Source organism: Dioszegia hungarica, assembly GCF_025882075.1.
Source record: "Dioszegia hungarica strain PDD-24b-2 chromosome Unknown MKK02contig_8, whole genome shotgun sequence".
In the NCBI taxonomy this organism is placed as follows: domain Eukaryota; kingdom Fungi; phylum Basidiomycota; class Tremellomycetes; order Tremellales; family Bulleribasidiaceae; genus Dioszegia; species Dioszegia hungarica.
The window spans coordinates 2,519,966-2,543,810 of NW_026515770.1; the positions used below are offsets into that span (position 1 = coordinate 2,519,966).

A 23,845-nucleotide genomic window follows, 5' to 3' on the forward strand; every position below is an offset into this window, starting at 1 on the left:
ATGTATCTTTGGACGAACGATATGTGCATGGCTACATGGTACTTGTACTGACTGCCTTATCAAAGTGATGCTGTGGAAAACCCCCAATCTCTGCACTGACGACTGAATACGCCTCTTGGCCTCATCTACAACCGCACAAAGTCCGCCCCTCCTCCAAACTCATCCTCAATCTCCCCCTCCTCCTGCTTGCTCCCTGCCTTGGCCAACCAGAACTCGCGCTTCTGCTTCTTCCCCACTCCGCCTGCACCTGGACCGTTCGGCAGACTAGCCTTCTCCGCGCTCTTCCCCTTCGGAACCTTGCTAGACCCGTTTGGCTTCGCCTTTGGCGGCGATGGCGGCCGGCTGATGGCGATGATGGACGACCCGTCCGAGTCCGAGTCAGAGATGACCTCAACCTCCTTCGCCTTCCCCGCCTTTCCCTTGCCTCTGCCCGGCGCCTTCTCCTTCCCCTTCTTCAGCGCCTTATATCTGGAGTCGCCACCCTCGACGTCCACGTGACTCCTGGGTTGAGAGGGCTGGATCTCGTAATCGTCCGAATCGTGCGATACCGACTCGTCCCTCGCCTGCCGACGAGGCAGCGGGGCCGGCTCCGCAAAAGGCGAGACCTCGGCAATCTCGCCGTCCTCCGTTGATGTGTCGGCCCCCTCGATACCGACCACCCCCGATATACTAGCGTCGGTCGTATCCTCCGCGATCAACGCCCCGTCCACCTCCTTCTCTGAATCACTCTCGTGCGTTGCGGCTCCCCGATATGCTCTCGATACCCCTCCACCAACGAGATAATCGTCCTCGTCTTCCTCCTCCTCCTCTTCATCGTCGTCATCTTCAAAGATCTCTGACCCCTCGCTAAGCTCCCCATCCTCCACATCATCATCCAGCATGACAGCGCCCATCCCGGTCTCATTCCGCATCTTCTTCTTGACCGGCTGATCATCGTCGCCATTCGGACCGGTCACAGTGGTTCTGCTTGCGCCGACGAGTCGTATAGAGCCGGCTTTCCGCTTGACGCCGGTAGCTGTTGGAGGTCGGTAGTTCTGGACGTATCCCTCGGGTGAGGCATTTGGGGGAATGGATAATTGGCGTTGTAACCGGCCTTCCTCGTGTAACTTGCGGAGTTCTCGACGATGCTTTTGAGTCTAGCAGTATAAGCTGATGGCCCGCCTCAGATGCAGAACATACAACTAACCTCCTTGGTGATTCCCATAACACCCGTCAAGATGCTCATCTCGTCCGGATCCCAATCCCCCTGATACCTCCCGCTTTGTTTCCCGCTGATCTGCTCCGCCCGCTCAAAGAGCCTCGCCTGGAGCATCTCGTACGCGCCCGCCAGCGTATTCTTGACCTGCCGAATCCCGAATGAGCCGGACGATATATCGTTGTCTGTCATTTAGCGCAGTATCTGTGTATCCTGACCACTGGTGCAGAGCTCACCTCGATCCTGCGGGTCCTCTATACAGAGCAAGAATGGCTGCTGTGGTCTGTACCAATTTCTGGACTTTTTGGCAAAGTACATCCCGCCTCTCCGGATCGAGATGCCAACTTCGTCGTAGCTGAAGTTCCGGCCGTAGAGCTCGAAGAACTCGACGAGGAGTGTACCGAGATTCTCTTCTGGATCTATATCTGCCCGTCGGAGTTTTGGGTGAAGCTGGCTCCAGTCAGCTCAAGCCCCTATCTGACGTGGGAAAAGACCGACCTGCAGGAAGGATATCACAAGGCAGATGACGGCGTAACTTCCTAATCCGCCGGTATACACCTCGTTCATACTCCGCTGGCTCAGGAAGGCTTTGACGACCAGAATGAGCTGGCGGCTTCCGGGTAGTACGTCAAGGTATTGGTTGATGATTTGGCCGGCGGATATACCGTTCGTCTGGTTGAGGGAGATGTCGACGTTCAGCTTGCCTGACTCACGTCAGCCAGTCCAAGTCGAGTGACAGATCAGTCCGAACTCACCCTCGGTCGTCACGAATTTGATGATGGGTACTCTGGCCTTGGAGATGATGGCCACCACGTCGGTGATGTGTGCTTGCCGCATCGCTCTTGCCAGCTCGGCAAGCAGTCTGGCCTTGTTGGCATCGTTCAAGCGCTTCGTGCTGACAACCAGGTCGATATCGCTGAACCGTCAGGTTTGAGCCTCTAGGTACTCCAGGATTGACCTACCCGTGAGGCAGATACAGCTGAGTTTGCCATGATCCAAACGGCGTGACCTCGGCATCAGGCCAAACGCGCAAGATCGCCCGCGTGATGATCTCAATCATGAACAGCCGGACCTCGTATTCTTGTCTCGTCGGCGAGACGTGCCGATAGAACGCATCGATCTCAGCATTGAGCCTTCATAGATCAGCGTTCTGGCCCCGCGGGAAGCGTCTTGACGATAAGGAGAAAGGTTCAAATGCGTACATCTCCGCAGGGTCCTGACACGCATCCCAGTCCACCAAGTCCGTCCAAGGCGCATGCCGCTCCGCCGCCCGCCTCTCCTCCTTCAGATTCCGCGGGCCGACGGGGTCATCTCCTCCCCTTTGCCGCTTCTTGCCCGCGACATCTCCATTTGGCTCGCTCGCCTTCTCCTTCCCCTTTCCCTTCTTCGACTTGTCCTTCTTCTTGACCTGCGCAGCAGGAGCGTCTTGACGGCTCCGGCCATTCCGGGAATCGAGACTATCCTGGTCGGCAGAGCTCAGCGCCGAGCGAGATGGGCCTGCCTCAGATGGACCACCAGCAGGAGGCGGTGATGCGCCGAACGAGATGAAGTCGTCTCCGCGCTGGAAGTCATTCTGATCGATTGCGGCCATATTTTGGAGTGCACTGATAAGTGCTGGCTCCAGGGCGATGAGGGGTTCCTCTTGGCGGTTAAGGGGATGCAGCGTTGATGTACGAACAGAAGATAGCGTCTCTGCATGAAGGTGTGGATCAGATTTTGAAGATCCTCAGCCAAAATGAATTTACGTAAAGGCGCCCAGCCAAGATGACCAAAGGGGTCCGCGACCGTATGTTTTGGCGTTGTCTCTCATCTTTTCCACCTTTCTTCTGTATATACCAGAGATAACAACCCTGTCAGCTATCTTGAGCAGCCCGAGGGATATTAGGTCTGAAGAAACGGGCGACACCCCAACTTGCTTGACGCGCAAGCGTTGTGTACCGCGCTTTCGGCCCCCGCGCGCTTCGCCACCATGTTTGCCCCCTTCCCTCGGACCAAGCGACAACGGTCTCCCTCCCCTCCTCTTCCTGACGAGTATGTCGACCTCGCATCTCCCCTTGATATCCTCATCAAGCGTCGGCGGCGGGAAGCGGTGTTCAACACGGACGGATACCCCTTTCCCGACTCCCACCCTCAGCCTCAGCCATATGGTCAGCCATCCGCTGCATCGTGCGCTCTGGACCCGTCTGCGCAGGCGGAGAGCTCGACCGCTTGGCTTGCCCGTCCCGCGGTGAATGGCCGGCGAAGCAGGCAATGGCAGCACCTCAATGCCCCGCCGCCTTCCGCCGTGTCTGGCGGGTCAGCAGCGGAGCAAGCGCTCCCGAGTGCCTCCCAGCCCGCGCCGTCAAATCATAAAGGGTACGGCGCATCACCCCACTCAATCGAGTACGGGCGCGCCCATTCTCAGCCAGACCTCCCCTTCCACCGCCACTTCATGTCGAGCTCGCCTATTCGTCATCAGCCACCCGGGTCGAGTCCGTTCCGCTCGTCGGCGGAAGCAAGGGTGGCGGGGGTGGCTGCGGAAGATGCGGATCCGAGGAATGAGGCGGACTGGGGCGAAGATGAGCTGGGAAGAGAGTGGGGCGAGTACGCAAGGGAGAACTCAGTACTACACAGCTTGGTGAGTCGCCAAGTCAAGTCGACAGGAATGTGGCCGTTCTGATGCTCGCAGCATCGAGCTCGAGCCAACACCTTTGTCACTCCTCCCAATCCACATAACTACTCTACCATGACACCCGCCCGACCACAGACGCAATATCCACAACAGACACCCCTGAATCCTCAATACCAGCCCACACCCTATCGCGATCATCCACCTTCCTCGGGGTCTACGCAATACCCCATGTCGTCCCCCTTTCCTGGTGCTGCAGCGAGCGATACGACTCAGCTGGACTATGACTATACCGATGTTGACGATGGAGGCGATACCGGGATGGAAGAGCTAGAAGACGGACAGATGACTCCGCAGGAGGAGGAAACAAGGAGGCGGTATGAGGATGCGAATAGGCTATTGGCGGAGCTGGCTGTTGCGCGGAGACAGAGATGGGGCGATGATGGATGAGCTTTCATGTCGGAGGGTGATGGAGGCAAGGCAGGAGGACTTGAGTTGAAGCTAGAGGCGCCAGGGAGGGAATGAGTGGTACGGCGTGACAGTTGTGCAGTCGAGCGTAGGAGCATTGTGTAAATCATGTCAACATGTAGCTGAGTAGGAAACCACGTATGTACGCGCTATAGCAGAGGTTTATTGGCGTCAAGCAGACTGACATTGCCTGACTGAACACCACAGGAGACGATGGAGGCAAAGTACCACATGAAGACCGCCTGCAGCGAGGGCTAAAGCCAAGATTGCATTTCACAGATTATACTATACGAGACATCTGACTATTTCTTCTTCTACTTATGCTATCTTGCTGCTGCAGAGACTGAGGCAATGTCCATACTCATCGCACCCTGACTATCTACTTCTTGGCGTAGAGCTGACCACGGATGGCACCCGCTGGGAACTCGACGGTGTGGGTGTCGGCAAAGAAGCCCTCGATGTTGGACTCGAGCTTGGCGACGGTGAAGTTGGTTCCAGTGTCGGCTGATTGGGTCAGCCATAACCCCCTTTGAACGAAGGCAAGTACTCACAGCCGTTGGCAAGAACACCGGTGGTGAAGGGGCCGGTCAAGCAGCCGACCGATCGGCGCCACGAGAACTCGCTGAGGGGAGCACCGGTGGTGGAGACGGGGTTGGGGAACGCGATACGGGGAGGACCAGCGCGGCCGCGGACAGCCTCGTGGATGTGGGTGGCAGTGACGGCGGGGGAGGAGTAGTTGCCCTTGACGTAGACCGAGATGTTCTGCGGATCAGCCTCGTTCCATTACTATCAAGTAGAGGAGGGAAGACTTACGTAGCAGAGGACGTTCTGCTCAGAGTTGAGACCGAACTGGAACTCTCCGTAGCCGGCGGGAAGACCGGGAACGGCGACCTGGGAGTTGTTGATCACCTGGTCGGGTCCGGCCCAGCCCATAGCCATCGAGGTGAAGTCGAAGGGGAAGGAGTGGACGAACTTGCCCTTGCCGGGGGTGGGCTTGGACTCCTCGTGCTTCTTGCCATCGTTCATGGGGGCAGCGAGGGCGCCGGCGAGGAAGGGAAGGAGAGCGACAAGAGTGAGCTTCATTTTGAATGTGTGGGTGTGGTGTGGTGGTGGTGTGGTAGAAGTGGTAAAGTGGTGGATAGAGTGGTGGAAGAAGGGGCATCTCAGCCGCCCCGGTCCAGCTTATATATGTCGCTCGCTCATCTCTTACCAAGCCACGGCCCCGGCTCAGCGGAGCCACCGGCCGGCTCGGTACGTACGCCAATGTCGATGAATGACAAGACCGGTTGGCTTGGCTCGCAACTCCAGAGGGGGATCATCGTTCGACAGCAACGTTAATAACGCAACCTCCGCAGACGCCACCTCAGACAGTCGGGGCTTCGGGCCTGAGGTGTACGAGATGGCTTGATTAGATTAGGAAATTTGCCTCTTGTGGAGATATCGTCGACCAGAAGAGGAATATGTTTGCTCCTCGCTCGAAGGTCTTGGTTGATCGATAGCCTCGATCGCTTGCTCGGCAGAGGCGATGCAGCTGTCTGCATAGGATGTTCTGCATCCGACGTTGATCCGGCGAAGCAAAGGGGCCTCTTCATGGGCGGGACAAGGCGAGACAGGCTGATGATTCGATGAGAGCCAAGCGTACAAGCGTCCTCTGTCTGTCAATGACGCTGTATTCGCCAAGCCTTGCTCAAAGTGGACTGAAGTGGATCTTGCGGAATGATGAATCGGAGGTTATCGATCGGGGACCGGACTGGGACCGGGGTGACTGACTTTATCAGATGCCAAGCCAAAGGCTGGATGAGGCAATCATGACGGCATGAGGTGATCCTCCATCAGCCGCCTGTCTTGAAGCTTGATCCGCTCTGATCCGGGTGGATATGGTTTGCGGAGGTTTGGGGCACTACGAGTGGCAGTGGCGGTGGAGCTTGTTGCAGCAAGGCTACTGGATAGACCGCATTGAGCTGAAAGCTCCGACTTGCTCTGGACGCGAAATGGGCCGTTATCTTATCAGAACGCAAGCGGTCCAGCAAGCGATATGTGCTGCTTTTGTTCTGTCGAGACAGCTGACTCGGAGCCGCATCGCAAGCTCACTGCGCAGGCTCCTACAAGTACCAGCTCGGTGTGCGCAGGGTGCTGCGCAGAAGCAGCATAAGAAGCCAATGCGTCAGTGCTGTCATTCGTAGAGCCGAGGAATGCGGTGCCACCTAGTGAGCTCGGACGCAGTGGTCTTCGCCCTCGTTAATACTTGGCGGTCGATACGTCAGTCGGCGGTTTCACCCGGATGCAGGTGAATATGGCGGCAGGAGACGAATGTGATCGACTCTGGTCTCGCTCGGCGTCTTCAGGACGGCAGGTCAAGCACTATGCCTGCCATAGAGCCAAATGGGGATCGTGAACAAGCGAGACGAGGCAATTCAGCTTACCGGCGCAAGCATAGATCAGTCATTAGTGGTCTGATATACGAGGCATGCTTCACAGATCAATCAGTAGAGCATGGCCGTTCCCCTGCGCTAATTGCTACATCGCATTCTTCGTACTGCTTTGCTGGCTATGGCGACCCCTATAGGGTTCCCGGGGGCTTCACAGTGGTCGTGTTCGAGCCATGAACAGCGGTACTTGCTGCTGTGCCGACTGAAAGAGCCGCTGATCCAATGTTCTGGCCAGCCTGGCCAATGTCTGCTCATCAGCATCTTCCTTAGGCCAGCCGCTTAGGCCAGCCGCAACCACTCACCCTGAGCCACCCTGTCCGTCTCCTTGCCAAAGTTGTGCTCCACCGCCCGATGCGTACTCTCACTCAAGCTCTTCCCGACCATCCCTACGGCCCCTGCGATCCCCTTGGCCGCAATAGTCGCCTGCTCCCATCCCTCATCCGCCATCTTCCGGAGTTCACCCTTCTGATACTCGGGCGTCGGCTCCCCCAGCTTCTGCACACCCTCAGGCAGCTGCGCAGCGAGATCCTTCCCCGCTTCGTTGACCCTGAGACCGGCATTGGCGGCGGTCGCGTGGGCATTGTCGTCGAAACGCGCCGTCATGTTTCGGACAGCTGCGGCGCCGCCGGCTGTGTCGCGTGAGGGGATGGTACCGACCTTGGCGGGTGTTGATCCGACGTGTCTAGATGATCAGCTTTGAGCCGGGATTGCGGGACCCAAATGCTTGCTCGATCGAAACAGGTGATGTGTGACTTACGAGTCGGCGATACTTGCGATCTTGGTAGCAATGAAGCTTGCTCCACCAGTTACAGCCCCCGCGACAGTCTCTCCCCAGCCCTTGACGGGCACGCCGGCGGTATCATACTCGTCGTTGACAAAGTGGATCTTCTCGTCCCACAAGTTACGGCTCTTGAGCTCTGCCTCGAGCTTATGGCACATAGCCTCGGTCGCGTCCCATTGGCCTTGGTTGGTGCTATAATGTCAGCTGAGGACCTGTCGCTCAAGGCAGAGTCAAAGGCGTACCTGGCACTCATCTGGATCAATACCTGCCCGATCGGTGCCCCCCCATCGACCGGAAGCGGGGTGAAGAGGTAGCTCGGGTGCTCCTCCTTTGCCTTGACGCGCTGGAGCGGACTGATGGGCAGCAGGGGGAAGGACGATGACCCAACGGAGAGAGTGACCGTCTCGGACGGGTGAGAAGGGGGGTTGGCGGGGATGAGGGTGAGCGTCAGGTCTCCCGTCGAGAGCGGGAGAGGAGCGCTGCCGGGCGCGGCGAGATGCAGGGCCTTCGCCGAGGGAATCGTGATCAGTGTGGTCATTTTTGTAGCTACTGTGAGGATCGTATCAGTGTGGATTGAGGTGGATGCAGGTGGAGATGGCTGCTGCTATTGCGAGGTCAATTGGAGCGGAGGGCTGGCTGCATGACGTCACTACCAGATCCTGCTGAGTTAAGGTTAAATACTGTTTAGCCGTAGTTTAAGCTGTCCAGCACGATCTGGCTGACGGCTGACGGAGGTGCTGATCAAGGCATACCTTGCCTCTCTAGTAGTCTACTTGCTTCTCGACTATATATGCTGCTCAAGGCGATCAGACTCGGCACTTCAACTACCTCACTCATCGGAAACAAGGTCACTCAGCGACTTTCCACCGTAGCAAACAGCCGATCCCCAGCTTTCCGCCACTACTTCTCAACCGCACCCATCATGTCCTCAGCCGACAAGTCCTCGGGCGACAAGAAGATTACAGGATGGGCATCGGAGGATGGCTCGTTCAAGCGCCAGTCTAGTAGCTTCCGCGACGTCATTGAGAAGGGAGGCAAATTCGAGCCGGAGAAGGGTGAGCTCGGCCGCCTGTGCGATCAGATGGGCTGCAGCTGATAAATGTAGGCCGGTACCACCTGTACGTCTGCCTGGCTTGCCCCTGGGCGCACCGAGCTTTGATTGTGCGAGAGCTCAAGGGTCTTCAGGACTACATCGGTAAGCTCCTGTCTCTCTTGTGAGACGACATATACTAACGATCGTAGACGTCTCCACAGTCCACCCCCACATGCTCGAAGGCGGCTGGCACTTTGTCTCCCCCTCGAACGCCTCCAAGGAGCCCGCACCTGTCAGCGAGCACAGCACCGACACCTTCCCCGGTGCGACCGCCGACAAGCTGTACGGTTCCGCCTACATGAGCGACCTCTACTACAAGGCCGACAAGGACTACAATGCCCGCTTCACCGTGCCCGTCATTTGGGACAAGAAGGGCGAGACTATCGTCAGTAACGAGTCGAGCGAGGTCATCCGGTTCCTCAACACCGGGTTCAACGACTCGCTCAGCGGCAAGGAGAAGGAGCTGGATCTGTACCCCCAGGAACTGCGGGCGGAGATTGACGAGCTCAATGAGTGGGTGTACAATGATGTCAACAACGGCGTGTACAAGTCGGGGTTCGCGACCAAGCAGGACGCGTATGAGACGGCGGTCAACAAGCTGGAGGCGGCGCTCAAGAAGCTCGAGGAGAGGTTGAGCGATGGACGGGAGTTCTTGGTTGGCGGCAGGTTGACCGAGGCGGACATTAGGTGAGCTGGCAGCAGCTCTTCGAGAAGACTCTGTCTGACTGATAGGCTCTACACTACTATCGTGCGCTTTGACCCCGTCTACCACGGCCACTTCAAGTGCAACTTCGGTACCAGTGAGTCATTGGGATCCTCCGATCTTCCGAACTTAGCTGACCAATAGTCCGCCACGACTTCCCCAAGCTCAACCTTTGGCTCCGCCGGCTGTACTGGAACAACCCAGCCTTCAAGAACACCACAGACTTTGCTCGTGAGCTTATATTGTCGCGTTGACGTGACGGTCAAGCTGACAAAGGCAGATATCAAGGAGCACTACTACTACTCGCACGCTCAGATCAACCCTACTCGGATCGTTCCCGTCGGTCCTCACCCAGACATCGAACCGCTTGACAAGGACAGCAAGTAAGGGTATGGGAAAGAATAGCAAGGTGATAAAGAGGAGAAGTCAGTGTAAACACAGCAGCTTGTCGATATGCAATTCAGACATTAATGCTGACTAGGCCTATACTAATAATACACGAGGACCTGCCAACATACATCCCACCTTTGTTACCATCCTTTGTGCCCGGTCCCTACTTACTTCATCAGGGTGAGCAGATTCACTGAGTGGATACTGACTGAGCTGCATTATCTCATCGATCGAGGTTGCCGCAGGCATGGCACCAGCTAGAAATAAGGCCCGTCCTGCCTCATCCATGCCAGCCACGCCTTCATCAGCCGCATCTACAGCGTTCCAATACTCGATTCATTCCGCCGGGTCCACCCCGCCCCCTGTTCCTCGCCTTCCAGTCCGGCACACGCCTCCTCAGCCGACCAGGCAGACCCCAGCCAATCGCCTATTAGTCGATACGGACGACGAAGACGATGACTCGAGAGAAGGCGAGACACCTGCGTACGCTCGGTCGGACTGGGACGACCCCACTCCGAGAGGCCTACAGGGCCCAGGTCAGGCCAGCAAGCGGGACTCGGGATACTCCGAGTTAGAGTACCCACCGAATACTGCGCCTCCGACGCAAGGCGATGGGCGGGAGACACCGCTGTATGCTCAAAGCGCGTATGACGAGACTCATTATGATAAGACTCCGGTGCCGAGCAAGGGGGATCCAGAAGGTCGTCGTAAGAGCCCCCAGGGGCAGGGTGAAGTGAATGATGAGGCCGAGTGGGAGGAGGAAAAGACTGCGTGGAGTAAGAGCAGCTATGCGCCGACTCGGCCGAGGGGTACTGTTCAGCTCAATACGGTGTATGAAGAGGAAGAGAAGGGGTATGGACAGGAGGGGTATGGTGGCTATTATGACGATCTCGACCTCGACGGGGACGAGCGGGAGGATACTCGGCAGATGGACCGTAGGCAAGCTGCTCGGGCATCCCGCCTCTCGATGGCGAGTACAGTTCGCGATATCAACCAGCTAGAACGTGGAAACCCCTTCGACGACCGCCACTCGCCCGGTCCTTACCCGATCGCCTCTCCCTCTGCCATACAGGAAGGCCTGCATCGGCGTGGTCCCTCGCACGATACGCAGGACTCCAACGGTCAAGCCGCACTCCTCACACCGGCGGCTCATCAGCGTCTAGGGAGGATGTCGGTCGCTCCTGCGCGATACACCCTTCCGCCATCTGCCGGCCATGGCCATATTGGCGCTCGAGGTATCTCTCCTGGTAATAGCGTATCACCCAGGTCAGTCGAGTCTAATCCGTACGCCCCGCCCGGCGGACTCAGGTTCCAGCAAGATCAGATGCCGACTCCTTCCAAAACCAAGAAGAAGAAGAAGAAGGGTATCCGGATCCTGAAGAATGGGTTGACTATCCCGACTATAAGAACGCAAGACCAGGGGTTTTTGGCAAATGTGAGAATGTCAGAGTTTGGGAGGACTTACCTGGCTTATAGGCCGTTTATCACTCCCGCGCTGTTACTGACTAGCGCGATGCTTCTGACACTGGCGATGCAGCCTGGAGGGACACTGGGAACGTTTGTGGCGGTTGAGGATGGCGGATTTGGTGGGAAGGTGCATGATGGAATGATGGGCAAGGTCGGCTTGGGCATCAGCGGGTGGTGTCAGCTAGACCAGGACGGGTGCGTGCCCCCAATGGCCAGATGATGCGCCGAGGCTGATGCCGTAGGCCTACCTGCAAGTCATACAAGAAGTCAGACTTTGTCTCCTCCTCCAAGTCGTTTCAGATCCCAGGGCCGTGAGTCCTTGTCACCAGCTCACGCGTCACGGCGCCCGGCCGAGCTGACGATCAGTGACTCCCTCCAAGCAGGTCTTCAGAACGTCATGGCAGCTCTCACAGCCCTCACCTGGCTTTCAGCCGTATACCACATCACCTCGGCCTTTCTCCACTTCTTCCTCCTATTCGGCCTCTCGATCCCCTGGTACTTCTTCACCACCTCTGACCCGCTCCCGCCTCTCACGGGCTTCATACCCGGCACCACCGGCGCAACACGTCCTCAGCCACAGGCCGTGAGCGTGACCGAAGAAGAGGTGGTTCAGAAAGAAGTAGATCTGAGGATCAGGTGTGAGCGGCCCCCGTATGAGGCGTATGGCTGGGTGTGGTGGGCTTGGTGGGCGCACAGAAGGGGGCCGGTGGGGCATCTTTTTGCGGCGCTCATAGGGGTCATTGGGCTGTGCGCGGTGAGTCCAGGATGCACGTGAATGGAGGGATCAGGTCGATGAGCTGACATGATAGCTCGGTATAGCGGTAGGCTTTTATCAGCAGGTGACGGGAGCGGCTGTAGATGGCAAGGCGTCGTATGGGTAAGTCAGTCCGCCGCTTGGCTTCTTAGTAGCTGATTTCTAGCGTGGGCCTCTTTGTCCCCGTCATGGCACTCATATTCAGCGTGGACCCCATAGTATCGTCCGTAAGATACTGCCTCCACGGTGTAAGTACATTTTTCGGATTCAAATCAGGAGCGTGGAACGGGAATGCCAAGCTGACGCCCAGAAACACAACTTCAACACCTTCAACGAGCCCCCTTCACCCACTCCCGCAGCCATCCTCCTCCCGCCCAATTCCCGCCCCATGCGCCACATCCGCAAGACCGGCGGTCCATCCTACTTTGCCAATCCCGAGCGGGCCGAGTCCATCTTCCCCGCTGACCCCCTTGCGCCTCCTCTGCCTTCCATGACCGCCGCCCCCGCGGCCCCATTAGACCCCGAGACGGTCCGCTGGCTCGCCGCGTACCCACTCGACCCAGACCTGGTTTCCCTTATAGCGGATCTCCGAGCCGGGGGCGAGTCGGAAGACTTTGTCTTGTCGGATGTGGGACTGCTGTACCTTCGGCCCGAGACGGAGGAGGGGGATGCTCTGCTCGTCCCGCCCGCCGGCCAGATCCGGGGGGAGTTGCTCCAGGACGCCCACTTCGAGGTATTGGAGGGAGGGGATGAGGGCGGCTCGGCGCATTGGGGTCCAGAAACGATGCTGGCAAAGATGGGCGAGACGTTCTGGTGGCCCGGCATAGAAGAGGATTGTCGAGAGTTGGTCGAGGGGTGTGCGAGGTGTCGAGGCGATGGGCAGATCAGGGACGTGGAACCCAAGCCGGGGTTGACGCCGTTACCGTTCACGGGGATGAAGACGGACGGGGCGATGACGGCCATGATGACGCATGGGGAGAGCGCGATGGCGGCGGATATGGCGTTTGCGATGCGCAAGGCGGAGGATGACGCTAGGAGGGATCTCGTGTGAGATGGAGTCAGTGCAAAGTCAGCAGAGTAGTCAGCAAAGGTGACAACATGCATGTGACAAGCAGGATACCAGTGGCCTAGTGTCCCGCTGGAGGTTGACCAGCTACGAGCTTGATGATGTTGAACGTGAGACTATGCAGTCAGCTCGGGCTCTCTCATATTTCAAAGAAGGAGAAGCTTACCAGAAGGCCATGACGGCAAGTCCGTAGATCCCTAGCGCGAGAGCCAGCCACTTTACCGGCCCCTTCTCGTTCCTGAACAGCTTGAAGTAGAAGAATCCGGGCAAGATGAAGGAGATAATGGTCGATCCTGTCGACCCGACGAAGCCCAGCACTAAGATGTCAGCTAGAGTCTCACCATGAGTCGGATGAGGAAACCGAAGCTCACCAACTTCCAGCTCGTCCACCGCCAAGGCAATCAAGAATCCAGCCAGCAGAATTCCCGAGGTAAAGCCTACAAACTTGCTGTTCCGCATCTCCCCCACCCCGATCGCCGTTCCATACACATAGCGCTTCGGCATCAACGGCCCGTCTTCTTCATCGTCGTCCTCGTCATCTTCCGCAGGGGTATCATCCGCGTTTGATGAAAACATCGGAGGCGCCTTCTTGCCCTTGACAATCCCGCTTGTGAATGCGTAGATGCACGCTCGGCAGGGCAGGAGCTGGAGCGGGTAGGAGAGACCGACGAGAAGGACGATGCCGAGCCGGCCGAGCGCGATGAGGAGGGAGGTGGGTGGGTACATGGCGATGATGTTCGATCCGACCAGGTCACCAAATGTGAGGTAGCCAATCTGAGTGTCAGTGAAAGCAAGGAGTGATGAGCTGGCAGTGGACTTACGATGCCGAGCTAGATCAGTCAGCTTGTATCCCACTCACGCGCCGACAGCAGGGGGTGTAAACTTACAATCTCGTAGCAGGCAGCAGCAGATCCAATAGATGTGAGGATGACAGCATTCATATTCTTCTGAGATCGTTCGCGGAGTTCGTTATAGATGGGGAAGATCTGTCAAGTCAGTTCTGCTTGTACTGATGCGAAGCAGCTCAGCGCAACGGACGTTCTGAGCGCATCTATATCGTCAGCTTGGAACCCACTGTGGGGGTAGGGCAGACTCACGTGAAGGCAAACACCTGGACAGGGAAGCTAGATAAGGTCTTTTTGCCGAACCGCCAAAGATGGACCTCGCCTCGTTCCGGGCTCGGGCCTTTCAAGGCAAACCAGCCGACGACGACACAAATCAAGCTATCCTGTCAGCTTGGGCCCTATGTTTTGCAGAGTTCAATCAGGGTGACAGAGCTTACTAAGCGACCGAAGCCAGCGCGATCTGGCTAGTAAACTTCAAGCTGTCCAGGGTCCGCAGGAAGCTCAGGGGGATGATCACGCCCATGGTGATCAGGAGCCAGAAGTCCTGGGATCGAAGGATAGACTCGGTGGCTAGTGGTTGGTTCAGAGCAGCGGCGATAGTCTCGGAGACTTTGGGTAGAAGGGTCTACCGATCTTAGCGATGATCCTCATCATCTAGAAGCGGCCTGAGCTTACCTTGCAGATGATGAGATAGGATACAGATACACCAAAACACTTGATCGCTATTGCTAGCTGGCATGTCAGCTCCCGGACCGCCAATCGGCGCAGCTCCCAACTCACATCGAACAGCCTCGTAATCCACCCCTTGCCAAACGATATCCGGGCCACCTCATTGAAGCTGGGCTTCCTCCACTCGTCCCCTGGTCTCTGCCCTACCTGCGTCGCACACCTGCTCAGCAGGTACAGCCCGAACGCCGCCGTTGTCGCTGATATCAAGCACGACGCTATTCCGGGCACGAGCCCCATAGCTGCGAACGCTGAAGGGAAAGCCAGAGCTCCGGCTCCTATTGTCGTATTGGCGAGATTGACAGTAGACGAGAAGACCGTCCCCTGTGGCTCGGGGGAGGCGATGCTCTTGGCCGGAGTAGCCTGGGGTGTGCGACCATCGCGACCGAGTTGCCGCCGGGAGGCAGGGGTGATAGGTGGGCTGGTGGCGCCGTAGTTCTGCGGCATGATGGCTTCTTCCTACCGGGGCTTATTAGACAGATCCTCTGACGGTGTGCTCGACTAGGAGCTTATATTGTTTATAAGCGATATACACAAAGCAAAGGTATGAATGGGTCTTCGCTATCTCTATCAGCTGGGCGTGTCTCAAAATACCTCAACAACTGACGCACGGACTGAAGCTAGACTCGGTCATCGGCGGGTCCAAATGCGACCGTGGGAAAGCTTACCCGTGTATGCTTTTGACTTCTCGGCGAGGGTAAACAAACAGCTCACTCAACGTTACGCTTTCAATTGGTCTTATCTCTCGACTACTTACATCGGCACACTGACCTCGGCAACATCGACAAACATGGATCGAGAATACACCCCGGATCCTGTATTTGCCCCGCAGATATTGGGCTCGCTTTTCTATATCGACAGGAAATCGGGCGAGGTCAAGCAGAACTACCCTATCGATGCGGAGAAAATCACATTTGGAAGGTGGGTCATCTCCTTACTCATCTCCATCAGGGAGGGAGGAAGCTTATAATCTCAGAGATGCGGACTGTGACGTGAGTATCTCAGGCGAATTCTGGGGGCCAAGCGGCTGATGATTAGATCCGGATACACTGGGACGATGTTTCCCGCGTTCACGCTGAGATTCAATTTGACCTCCTCGAGGGCTCAGCAAGTCCACCGTCTCATTTGTTTGGACGTGTACTGATATGCAGGCCACTCTCTCGGTTATCGGCTCCAACGGTCTTTTCTTCATGCCAGCCAACCAAACTCGAGTAAAGCTCGAGCCCACCGCACGCCAATCCCTTGCCTCTGGCGACAGCTTCATCATCCGCAAGAAGCTTTTCCGCTTCGAATACCCCGACGCACCTACCTTCTCCACCTCTGTTCTCTCCCCAAGCATTCTCAACACGCCCGTACGAGGGAAAGGCACGCCCGCCAAGCCAAGGGTCTCAAATACGCCACTCCGCAGGCGCGCCAGCCACCGGCTCAGCCTTATGCCGGCCGACAAGCCGTTTGTTCCGCTTTCGCCAATGAAGCGGAGGCAGAGTAACGTTGGTCATGGCGGATCTACGCCGAAGCGGAGCCACCTGTCTCAGCCGGTAGAGGAGGAAGAGGAGGAGGATGGCAACATGGAGGGTATCGTCGACGTGCAGAAGAATGAGGATGGGGACATGATCATCCTTGAGACAAGGGAGGAGACGGCCGAGACTGCTGTGAAGGTAAGCTATCTGACCTAGTACTCTACATGACGTACCTGAGAGCTGACATCGCAGTCTGCGCCCGTACCGCCTAAAACCCCTCGCTCGATTCCCCTCCCCGCGCCCGCCCAGACACCCTACGTCCAGACCCCACCTCGCGTTCCCTCCAAAGTCGCCATGTCGACGCCTCCGGGACCGATGACCCTCCACAAAGCTCTCCTCCTCCGTTCTGCCCGCAAGGCTTGGGTCGAATCACGCCCGAACGACGTGGACGACGCAGTAGCGGACGGCAAGATCGAGGTCGGAAGGCGGAAGAGCAAGAGCCCGTCCAAGGAGGAAGGGGCAGAATCGAAGCGGAAGAGCTTGACGCCGCGGAAGAGCGTGCCGGCGCCGGAGCCGGACTCGGATATCAGTGATGAGGATGAGCAAGAGGAGCAAGAGATTGCAGAGGGACGGGCCGAATTGCAGTGGGTGCAAGAGGACCCGGGGGTGGATGGGTCGTTTGCGGAGAGTGATTCGGCGGATGACAGTCTGGAGGCGGACATGTCGCTTGATATTGTAAGTCTAGCTGGGGTAACCATGGCCTGTCTCCAGCTGACGCGTCAGCCCGGTCAAGGTGTATTCGATCTGCACGCAGACGTCTCAGCCGGTTCGCCTTTGGATGAGCACGAAGACTCCTATGAGGAGGATGAGGGTCACGCCGAGGAGGAACATGAGGAAGATGAAGAAGGCAATGAGGAGATCGAGTACGATGATCGAGACATTGACGGCGATGAAGAGGAAGAGGAGGAAGAGGACCTTTTCGCTGAGGCACCTGTTGCATCAACACCAGTCCACGTGAGTTACGCGCTCTATACTTCTAGAATTCAGCTGACGTCCAGTCTCGGACGCTCGACCGCTTCTATACACCACAAGTCTCGCGCAACCAGAACCAACCTCGCCGGTCTTTGGCTGCTATCGGAGGCCCTGCTTCAAGGACCTTCGGCGTACCAGCCTCGCCCAACCCTCTTGGCGGCGGTGCTTTCCGGCCGACCCCATCAAAGCCCGTGTCCAGCCATCTCTCAGCGGCCTACGAAGAGGACGAGGATGCGGACGATCAGTCGGGCGAGGAGTCGCATGCCCCTCTCCAGCCGTCTGTCTCTGAGCGCGAGCTGGCCGAGGTATGTTGCAGAGCTCTGATCCGAGCTCGCGCGCTGACGTGCCAGATCAGGAAGCGCCGTCAATCCCTCGCTACCCCCCGTCAACTCCCCGCAGCACCCATGAGCTTCCGCGAACCCGTCAAGAGCGCCTTCAGCCTCGTCAAGACACCATCCCACCCCGCTCTCACTCGGTCTCCCACAAAGGACAACGAGGACGAGCACGACGACACACCCATCGGGGATATCAGGTCCCGGCTCAACAAGATGAAGCGGGACTCGTCTGCCCGTGAGCTCGCTCGGCCGGCGGAGAGGAACGGACGGCGTGCCACGGTCGGTTTCGTCCTTCCCGAGACGCCCGCCAGGCCCACTGTCAAGGCCAGTGCGAGCTACACTGCCGCTCCTGCAGCGCGGTTCGGCGGTGCTGCTCCGCCCACGCCCCAGACGCCCGTCGTTAGCGCGTACGAGGAAGAAGGGGATTCTGTCATCTCTTCTTTGCATCAGACACCCGTCAGGTCGACCGCCAAGAAGGTCGGAACGCCATTCTCCCTCATCCTCCGTACGCCCATCCAGGAGTCGGAAGAGGCGGACGAAGATGCCACTCCAGCGTCGCCGGAGATCATCACGTCTCATCTACAGGCCACTACACCGGTCAAGCGCTCGGAGCGACCAGCTTCACGGGACCAGCGCCCTGAGCCAAAGACACCATACATGGGCGATATCCGGAACCTTTACCCCGCCATCCCATCACCCGCTTCGCCTGTTCTTTCGGGTATCAAGAATCTGTATCCCGCCCTTCCCCTGCCGCCGAAGACTCCGGATATGAGGGGGATGAAGGGGATGTTCGCCGTCAAGACTGCGGCGACCCCAGGGATGGAGGGTATGGAGGAGATGTTCTCTTCGCCGGCTAAGCGGTCCCCCGCTCGGACTGAGGCGGCGGAGGAACAGGCGACGGAGGCTGAGGTTGAGCAGGCGGTTGAAGTGGAGCAGGAGGTGCAGCGGAAGACGCCCCGGTCTAAGAGGAAGTCATCTGCAGCGGTACAACAGGCCGAGCTACGGGTCACCGAGCAGGGGGGATCCCAGTCGGCTGAGCTGCCAGTTATCGCGGTCGATCCCAGCGTTGACGAGGCCGCCGTTGCCATCGAGCCCGTAGCAACGGCGGGAGCTACATCTTCCGCTCGCATCCGCTCGGCCAAGCCAACCGTGGAAGCGGTCATCCCGGAGCGCAAGTCAGCGCCCGCTCGTACGCGTGTTGTCTCAGCGTCGAAGCCGGTCGAGGTCGAGAGGCCCTCTGCACCTTCTCGTCGCCGAGCAGCCGCTCCAGTCGCGGCGGCTCCTGCGGTCGACCCCAAGTCGAAGCCTACTCGTCGCGCCGCTGCAAGCAGTACGGAGGCCGAGCGGACCGAGGAGAAGGCGGCCATCCCCAAGACGACCCGCTCTCGCGTACCTTCCGCCCAAACCGCCGCGGTCTCTCGTCCAGTTAGCCCGGAGATCAAATCCGCCCCTGCCGGCCGCGGACGGCCCAAGAAGGTCCTCTCGGAAACATCCGATCAGCCCGCCGGTGAGATCGCAGCCAAGCCAGCTCCCTCGGCAGCTGCGTCCAAGCCTACACGAGCTCGCGCAGCTGCGGCGCCGGCTGCTGTGGTGGAGAGGAAGACTGTCTCAGCGCCGACGAGGCGGACGCGTGCGGTTAAGGAGGACGAAGGGGAGAAGGAGAATGTAGCGGCCGAGGAGAAGGTGTCGGCTGGGCGGACGAGCAGGGCGAGGGGTGTCAAGAAGGAGGTGCCGGCGGTGGCGGTGGAGCCAGTGACGACGACGCGGGCGACGAGGAGTAGGAAGTGATTGGCGGGATGAATGGCTCACTATTGAAAGGAGGCGCGGCAGGATCTGTACTATACAAGGACACTATTCTGGTGGGGTAACTGGTGACTCGCGGAAATGGCGACATGTAATATATCATGACACTGGGAACCGATAAAGACGCAGCATACAAGTATCGCATACAAGGTCAGATACGGACAGCGAAGAAGATTTGTCACCACTTGGATTGCGTTCCGTCGCTGATTCAATCAGCTAGGTTCCGGTCCGGGTGATGGTGAGCTTCGACTTACTACCTGACATGCAGACCAGACCACTTCTCCCTCGAAGACTCGTCAATCACCTTGAGCATGCCAGCTAGGATATCAGCTCACGCTCTTTGACTGAACACAGCGACTGCACATACCGACGCTCTCGTCCACTGTGATATGTGCCTTCTCGAGCCCATATCGCACTGCCGCTCGATCACCCATATCCCTATAAGCTATGAGCTTTGATTCCCACGACATCGCCTGCAGATCCAAGAAGCTCACGTCTGAACCCATCCAGGCGAAAGCGAGAAAACCACGAGTTCGGGGTTTTCGAAATGCGCGTATCGGGCGAGATAGTTACAGGAGCTCTGCACGGCGTCAGATTCAGGCGTCAAGTAAGCCTTCGGACCAAATGAACTGACTTTGGTGATCCCATACCCCGCATCCTCCTTGTCCGGTATCCGATCAATAGGGCTCGCTCCGGAGGACATGAAGATGAATTTGCCGCCTTTAGACATGCGGGGCACGCAGGCCTGAAAGAGAGCGAGAGCGCCGAGGACCTGAATGATCAGCCCAAACAGAAGAGTTTGGAGCGAGACATACGTTGATACGCCAGTGCTCCTCAAAGTTGTCGAGGGGGACCTTGGCGAGCGGGTAGAACGAGTCACCAATAGCAGCATTGGCGACCACCTGTGCTTGTCAGCCCGTCACTCGTCTGTGTCGAACCTAACAGTGGCGACAGATACTGACAATATCGATGTTATTTATGCCATGCTCAGTCTCCGCCTGCTTAAGTCCCTAGCGGATTAGCGGTACTTCCAGCTTACATTGATGTGCGACCCGGCGTACCTTTTCAGCATCCTCGTTGACCCCGGCGTCCAGCTTGACGACAACCACCTTGGACCCCTCGCCACACTTGACTTCTGGCATGGAATCAGGGTTCCGGACAGCGGAGATGACAGTGTAGTTGGAACGGCTCGCATAGCCCTGGACAAGACCCATGCCGAGTCTGCTTCATCAGCCTTACTCTGTCCAAGGGGTCGGGCACAACATACCCTCGGTTCCCGCCTGATATGAGGACTGTGGTGGACATGGTTGTTCGCTACTCAACGGCGATGTGGAGAGATGTTGTAGGGGCCACGTCCGATGCGCAATGAAAGTCTTCTCCATCTTGACCTTGAGATGACGATGGAGCGGGCGATGGAGGTGGAGCGGGCGAGGACACCTCCACCGCCCGCCCGGCGCCGAGCCGGCCCGGCGCCACGTGGCTGAGGTATGCTGGTTTCTCAGCTGATTTTCTGCTGCATGACAGCTCTGGGTTCGCACACGGGCGCTGGAGTCGGCTTCAAGCAGTCCCACAGAAGCATCTGGCTGCGTACAGCCCCTTGTCCAGGATGGTCGCGCGCTGTTCAAGTTCCGACAATTGGACCCTCAGATCGTGCCTGATCTTGACCTTCGGTCAGGTCCGCCGGCTATGCCTCCACCGCCGCCGTAAATACACCTCCCACCATGTGGGCGGTACAGGACAACAGGTGGCCAGCGTTGCCTCTCAAGAGACTGTACATATGCCTGTTCTGTTTCCATCACTGTGTATAGTCATCTCTCGGACATTTGCACGGTCTTCGTCTTTGACGCCCCGCCGAATAATACCCTACCCTACTGGCCGACCTGTGTTGACAAGTTTCGGTCTCATTCGCTCGATCTTTACGATGCCCGTCCTGAACTCGATGGGCAACCTCGAGGCTGTCCGGGCGATGATGAAGGAGAGAGAGGTCGATGCATAGTAAGCGCAATCTGCGAGGCGTGTGCATGGTCAAGCTGATCGGCAGTGTCATTCCCTCTGAAGACGCTCGCAAGTCTCCGCTGTCTACCCGACTGATACCCCAAAGCTAATGCGCTATAGACTCCTCAGAGTACCTTGCGCCTTGTGACGCCCGCCGAGCCCACTTGACAGGCTTCACCGGCTCTGCTGGGACTGCGGTAGTCACGCAGACTGAAGCGAGATGCTGGACTGACGGAAGGTATTGGCTGCAAGCGGAGAAGCAGCTTGGCGAGGGGTGAGTCTGTCGGAGCTCTGAGAACCCGAGTGGAGGGATGAGCTGACTTATAGATGGACTTTGATGAAGCATGGTCTGCCCGACGTGCCGGCCTGGGGAAAGTGGCTTAAAGAGGTCAGCGATCGTGACAATCACGCGGTATCAGGCTGAAAGGTCAGGAGTTGCCCAAATCCTCAAAGATCGGCATCGATCCCACTGTCCTCCCCTTCTCGGAGTACAAGAACCTCTCCAAGTCACTCGCTGAAGACTCTATCAACTCCCTCCTCGTACCCCTGCCTGACAATCTTATCGACACCATATGGTCAGACCGTCCCGCTCGGCCGACCAATCCCGTCTTCCAGCTGGAAGACAAGTATACCGGTCAGGGCGTCGAGGAGAAGCTGCGGATGATGCAGGATAAGCTGAGGCGGATTGGGAGTCCAGGGATGGTCATTGGACAGCTGGACGAGGTGGCCTGGCTGTTCAATCTCAGAGGGAGCGATATCCCATACAACCCGGTAAGTCCCGTAGCCAGGCAGAGGCAGGCCGCTTGCTGATCGCTCAGGTATTCTTCACGTACGCCATCCTCACCCCGAACGATTGCCGGCTATTCGTCAATCCTGCTTCGCTATCCGAGGAAGTCAGCGACTATCTCAAGCGCAGCGGGGTGACGGTATCATCATACGACGAGTTCTGGACATCGCTTACTCAGTGGGGAGAGGGAGTTCGCGCGGATAGGGTGTCAAAAGGCATCCCTGGACTGGGCTCGCAGCACTTCTCGGATGCCAACGGGCATGTGGAGGCAAAGCCTGTTAAGACACCCGGCGGGAAGGCAGCTGCGGATGAGGAGAAGCTAATTAAGACGGACAAGGTCATCGTAGGAAACAAGACGAGCTGGGCTGTCGCACAGGCTATTGGCGAGGTGAGCTGATTGTCACTTTCGCCTTCTGACATGCAGCTGATCATTAGGACCACGTCGAAGCGCGACGATCTATGATCGAAGACACGAAAGCACGTAAGAACCCGGTAAGTTTAGCCCCTCGGAACCTGCTATACACGCTGACCCGGTATACAGGTTGAGATTGAGGGCTTTAGGCAATGTAACATCCGAGATGGAGCCGCGCTCGTCCGCTACTTCTCGTGGCTGGAGGAGGCGCTCGAGAAGGGCGAGAGCTGGACCGAGTATGATGCTGCCACAGTCCTGGAGAACTACCGAAAGTGAGTACCGAGAAGTACAGGGCGGAACCGAGGCTGATCGACACAGAGAGAACAAGCTGTTCAAGGGCTTGAGTTTCACGACCATCTCTTCCACCGGTCCTAATGCTGGTAAGCACGCTCGCGGTAGGGTGATTCATCGAGCTGACTGGATCAGCTGTCATTCACTATGCTCCGCCTAAGGAGGGAAGCGCTGTCATCGAGAAGGACGCAATGTATCTCTGCGATTCGGGAGGTAGGTTGCTCTCCATCAAATACCATGACGGGTGACAACCTGCTGATTCATACAGCTCAATACTTGGACGGCACCACCGATACTACCCGAACCTGGGTGAGCTGAACTTCATTGGCTCGATTCAGTCTCGCGAGCAGTGCTGATTAGCAGCACTTTGGCGCCCCATCGGACGAGCAGAAGCGCGCTTTCACCAGAGTGGTGAGCACTCTCTCTGCACCCGGCGAAAGCGCAGTCGCTGACCTAGCTTTAGCTCCAAGGGCACATTGCCATAGATACTATGGTCTTTCCACAGGGAACAACCGGCTACATCTTGTGCGTTACTGTCTCCCGACATCGCTCATGCATATTCGCTGACCATGGCAGGGACGTGATTGCACGTAGACCTCTCTGGTCGGACGGACTGGATTTCAGGTCAGTCGTACTACCCACACAATCCACACCATAGCTCACTTCCAGGCATGGGACCGGCCACGGCGTCGGCGCCTTCTTGAATGTCCACGAGGGCCCACAAGGTATAGGACAACGACCAGCCTACAACGACACCCCTCTCCAGGCCGGACATGTCATATCGAATGAGCCGGGATACTACGCCGACGGGCGATGGGGCATTCGGATCGAGAATGTTGTGGTCACTCAGCCGGCGGAGACACTCCATAATTTCGGGGATAAGGGGTATCTCAAGTTTGAGCACTTTACCATGGTACGTCCTGGCGCCCACGTCGTGGACTCTGGCGGGCGGAGCTAAGATTATAGTGTCCGATACATACGAAGCTGGTTCTGCCTGAGTTACTGACGGAGAGCGAGCGAAAGTGGCTCAACAGCTACCATGCTGAGGTAAAGGAGAAGGTGACTCCGATCTTGAAGGAGTTTGGGGATGACCGAGCGCTGCAGTGGCTCGAGAAGGAGTGCCAGCCTATCTGATCGGATGGTATGCACCTTGATATAGCAGGGAGTACTCATCCATTCACATCGGACAGGCCAATATTCACAAA

General features: G+C 57.6%; 10 protein-coding genes across 10 annotated transcripts; 5 read left to right on the forward strand and 5 right to left on the reverse strand.

Moving 5' to 3' along the window:
* Positions 1–125: 125 nt before the first annotated feature.
* On the reverse strand, positions 126–2,786 carry MKK02DRAFT_44669 (uncharacterized protein; the record flags this gene model as incomplete). The annotated part of the gene is made up of 7 exons (XM_053093037.1): positions 126–1,136; positions 1,187–1,380; positions 1,432–1,645; positions 1,694–1,899; positions 1,951–2,111; positions 2,158–2,328; positions 2,398–2,786. 7 exons carry the CDS (start codon positions 2,784–2,786, stop codon positions 126–128), a joined length of 2,346 nt encoding a protein of 781 aa, XP_052945747.1.
* Positions 2,787–3,164: 378 nt separating this feature from the next.
* MKK02DRAFT_25733 (uncharacterized protein) lies at positions 3,165–4,253 on the forward strand (the record flags this gene model as incomplete). The annotated part of the gene is made up of 3 exons (XM_053087084.1): positions 3,165–3,812; positions 3,864–4,053; positions 4,138–4,253. 3 exons carry the CDS (start codon positions 3,165–3,167, stop codon positions 4,251–4,253), a joined length of 954 nt encoding a protein of 317 aa, XP_052945748.1.
* Positions 4,254–4,650: 397 nt separating this feature from the next.
* On the reverse strand, positions 4,651–5,354 carry MKK02DRAFT_33274 (uncharacterized protein; the record flags this gene model as incomplete). The annotated part of the gene is made up of 3 exons (XM_053088688.1): positions 4,651–4,775; positions 4,823–5,033; positions 5,085–5,354. The coding sequence occupies 3 exons, from the start codon at positions 5,352–5,354 to the stop codon at positions 4,651–4,653; spliced, it is 606 nt and encodes a 201-aa protein (XP_052945749.1).
* Positions 5,355–6,831: 1,477 nt separating this feature from the next.
* On the reverse strand, positions 6,832–8,019 carry MKK02DRAFT_44672 (uncharacterized protein; the record flags this gene model as incomplete). Its single annotated transcript, XM_053093038.1, has 4 exons — positions 6,832–6,947; positions 7,003–7,382; positions 7,458–7,673; positions 7,724–8,019. The coding sequence occupies 4 exons, from the start codon at positions 8,017–8,019 to the stop codon at positions 6,832–6,834; spliced, it is 1,008 nt and encodes a 335-aa protein (XP_052945750.1).
* A 384-nt stretch (positions 8,020–8,403) lies between these two features.
* MKK02DRAFT_33276 (glutathione S-transferase) lies at positions 8,404–9,664 on the forward strand (the record flags this gene model as incomplete). The annotated part of the gene is made up of 6 exons (XM_053088689.1): positions 8,404–8,536; positions 8,587–8,676; positions 8,724–9,261; positions 9,307–9,374; positions 9,422–9,508; positions 9,558–9,664. 6 exons carry the CDS (start codon positions 8,404–8,406, stop codon positions 9,662–9,664), a joined length of 1,023 nt encoding a protein of 340 aa, XP_052945751.1.
* Positions 9,665–10,799: 1,135 nt separating this feature from the next.
* Positions 10,800–12,921, forward strand: MKK02DRAFT_12594 (uncharacterized protein; the record flags this gene model as incomplete). The annotated part of the gene is made up of 7 exons (XM_053085523.1): positions 10,800–10,975; positions 11,108–11,329; positions 11,377–11,445; positions 11,501–11,629; positions 11,723–11,905; positions 12,055–12,136; positions 12,199–12,921. Coding segments are annotated over 7 exons (1,584 nt in total), but the record flags the coding sequence as incomplete, so codon positions are not given.
* Positions 12,922–13,015: 94 nt separating this feature from the next.
* MKK02DRAFT_44675 (transmembrane amino acid transporter protein-domain-containing protein) lies at positions 13,016–14,972 on the reverse strand (the record flags this gene model as incomplete). Its single annotated transcript, XM_053093039.1, has 10 exons — positions 13,016–13,070; positions 13,121–13,271; positions 13,326–13,728; positions 13,776–13,784; positions 13,842–13,940; positions 13,993–14,005; positions 14,052–14,177; positions 14,237–14,424; positions 14,475–14,531; positions 14,580–14,972. The coding sequence occupies 10 exons, from the start codon at positions 14,970–14,972 to the stop codon at positions 13,016–13,018; spliced, it is 1,494 nt and encodes a 497-aa protein (XP_052945753.1).
* A 343-nt stretch (positions 14,973–15,315) lies between these two features.
* Positions 15,316–19,140, forward strand: MKK02DRAFT_27522 (uncharacterized protein; the record flags this gene model as incomplete). Its single annotated transcript, XM_053087363.1, has 8 exons — positions 15,316–15,446; positions 15,502–15,517; positions 15,564–15,704; positions 15,743–16,183; positions 16,226–16,978; positions 17,026–17,322; positions 17,368–18,147; positions 18,241–19,140. The coding sequence occupies 8 exons, from the start codon at positions 15,316–15,318 to the stop codon at positions 19,138–19,140; spliced, it is 3,459 nt and encodes a 1,152-aa protein (XP_052945754.1).
* A 193-nt stretch (positions 19,141–19,333) lies between these two features.
* MKK02DRAFT_44677 (uncharacterized protein) lies at positions 19,334–20,460 on the reverse strand (the record flags this gene model as incomplete). The annotated part of the gene is made up of 9 exons (XM_053093040.1): positions 19,334–19,358; positions 19,410–19,473; positions 19,523–19,593; positions 19,650–19,735; positions 19,790–19,927; positions 19,971–20,057; positions 20,118–20,165; positions 20,217–20,376; positions 20,423–20,460. The coding sequence occupies 9 exons, from the start codon at positions 20,458–20,460 to the stop codon at positions 19,334–19,336; spliced, it is 717 nt and encodes a 238-aa protein (XP_052945755.1).
* Positions 20,461–21,076: 616 nt separating this feature from the next.
* MKK02DRAFT_36949 (peptidase M24, structural domain-containing protein) lies at positions 21,077–23,774 on the forward strand (the record flags this gene model as incomplete). The annotated part of the gene is made up of 16 exons (XM_053089528.1): positions 21,077–21,150; positions 21,197–21,219; positions 21,271–21,424; positions 21,478–21,538; positions 21,583–21,921; positions 21,969–22,325; positions 22,373–22,429; positions 22,479–22,621; positions 22,668–22,729; positions 22,776–22,853; positions 22,909–22,949; positions 23,004–23,051; positions 23,104–23,165; positions 23,217–23,264; positions 23,310–23,553; positions 23,607–23,774. 16 exons carry the CDS (start codon positions 21,077–21,079, stop codon positions 23,772–23,774), a joined length of 1,959 nt encoding a protein of 652 aa, XP_052945756.1.
* Between the last annotated feature and the right edge of the window lie 71 nt (positions 23,775–23,845).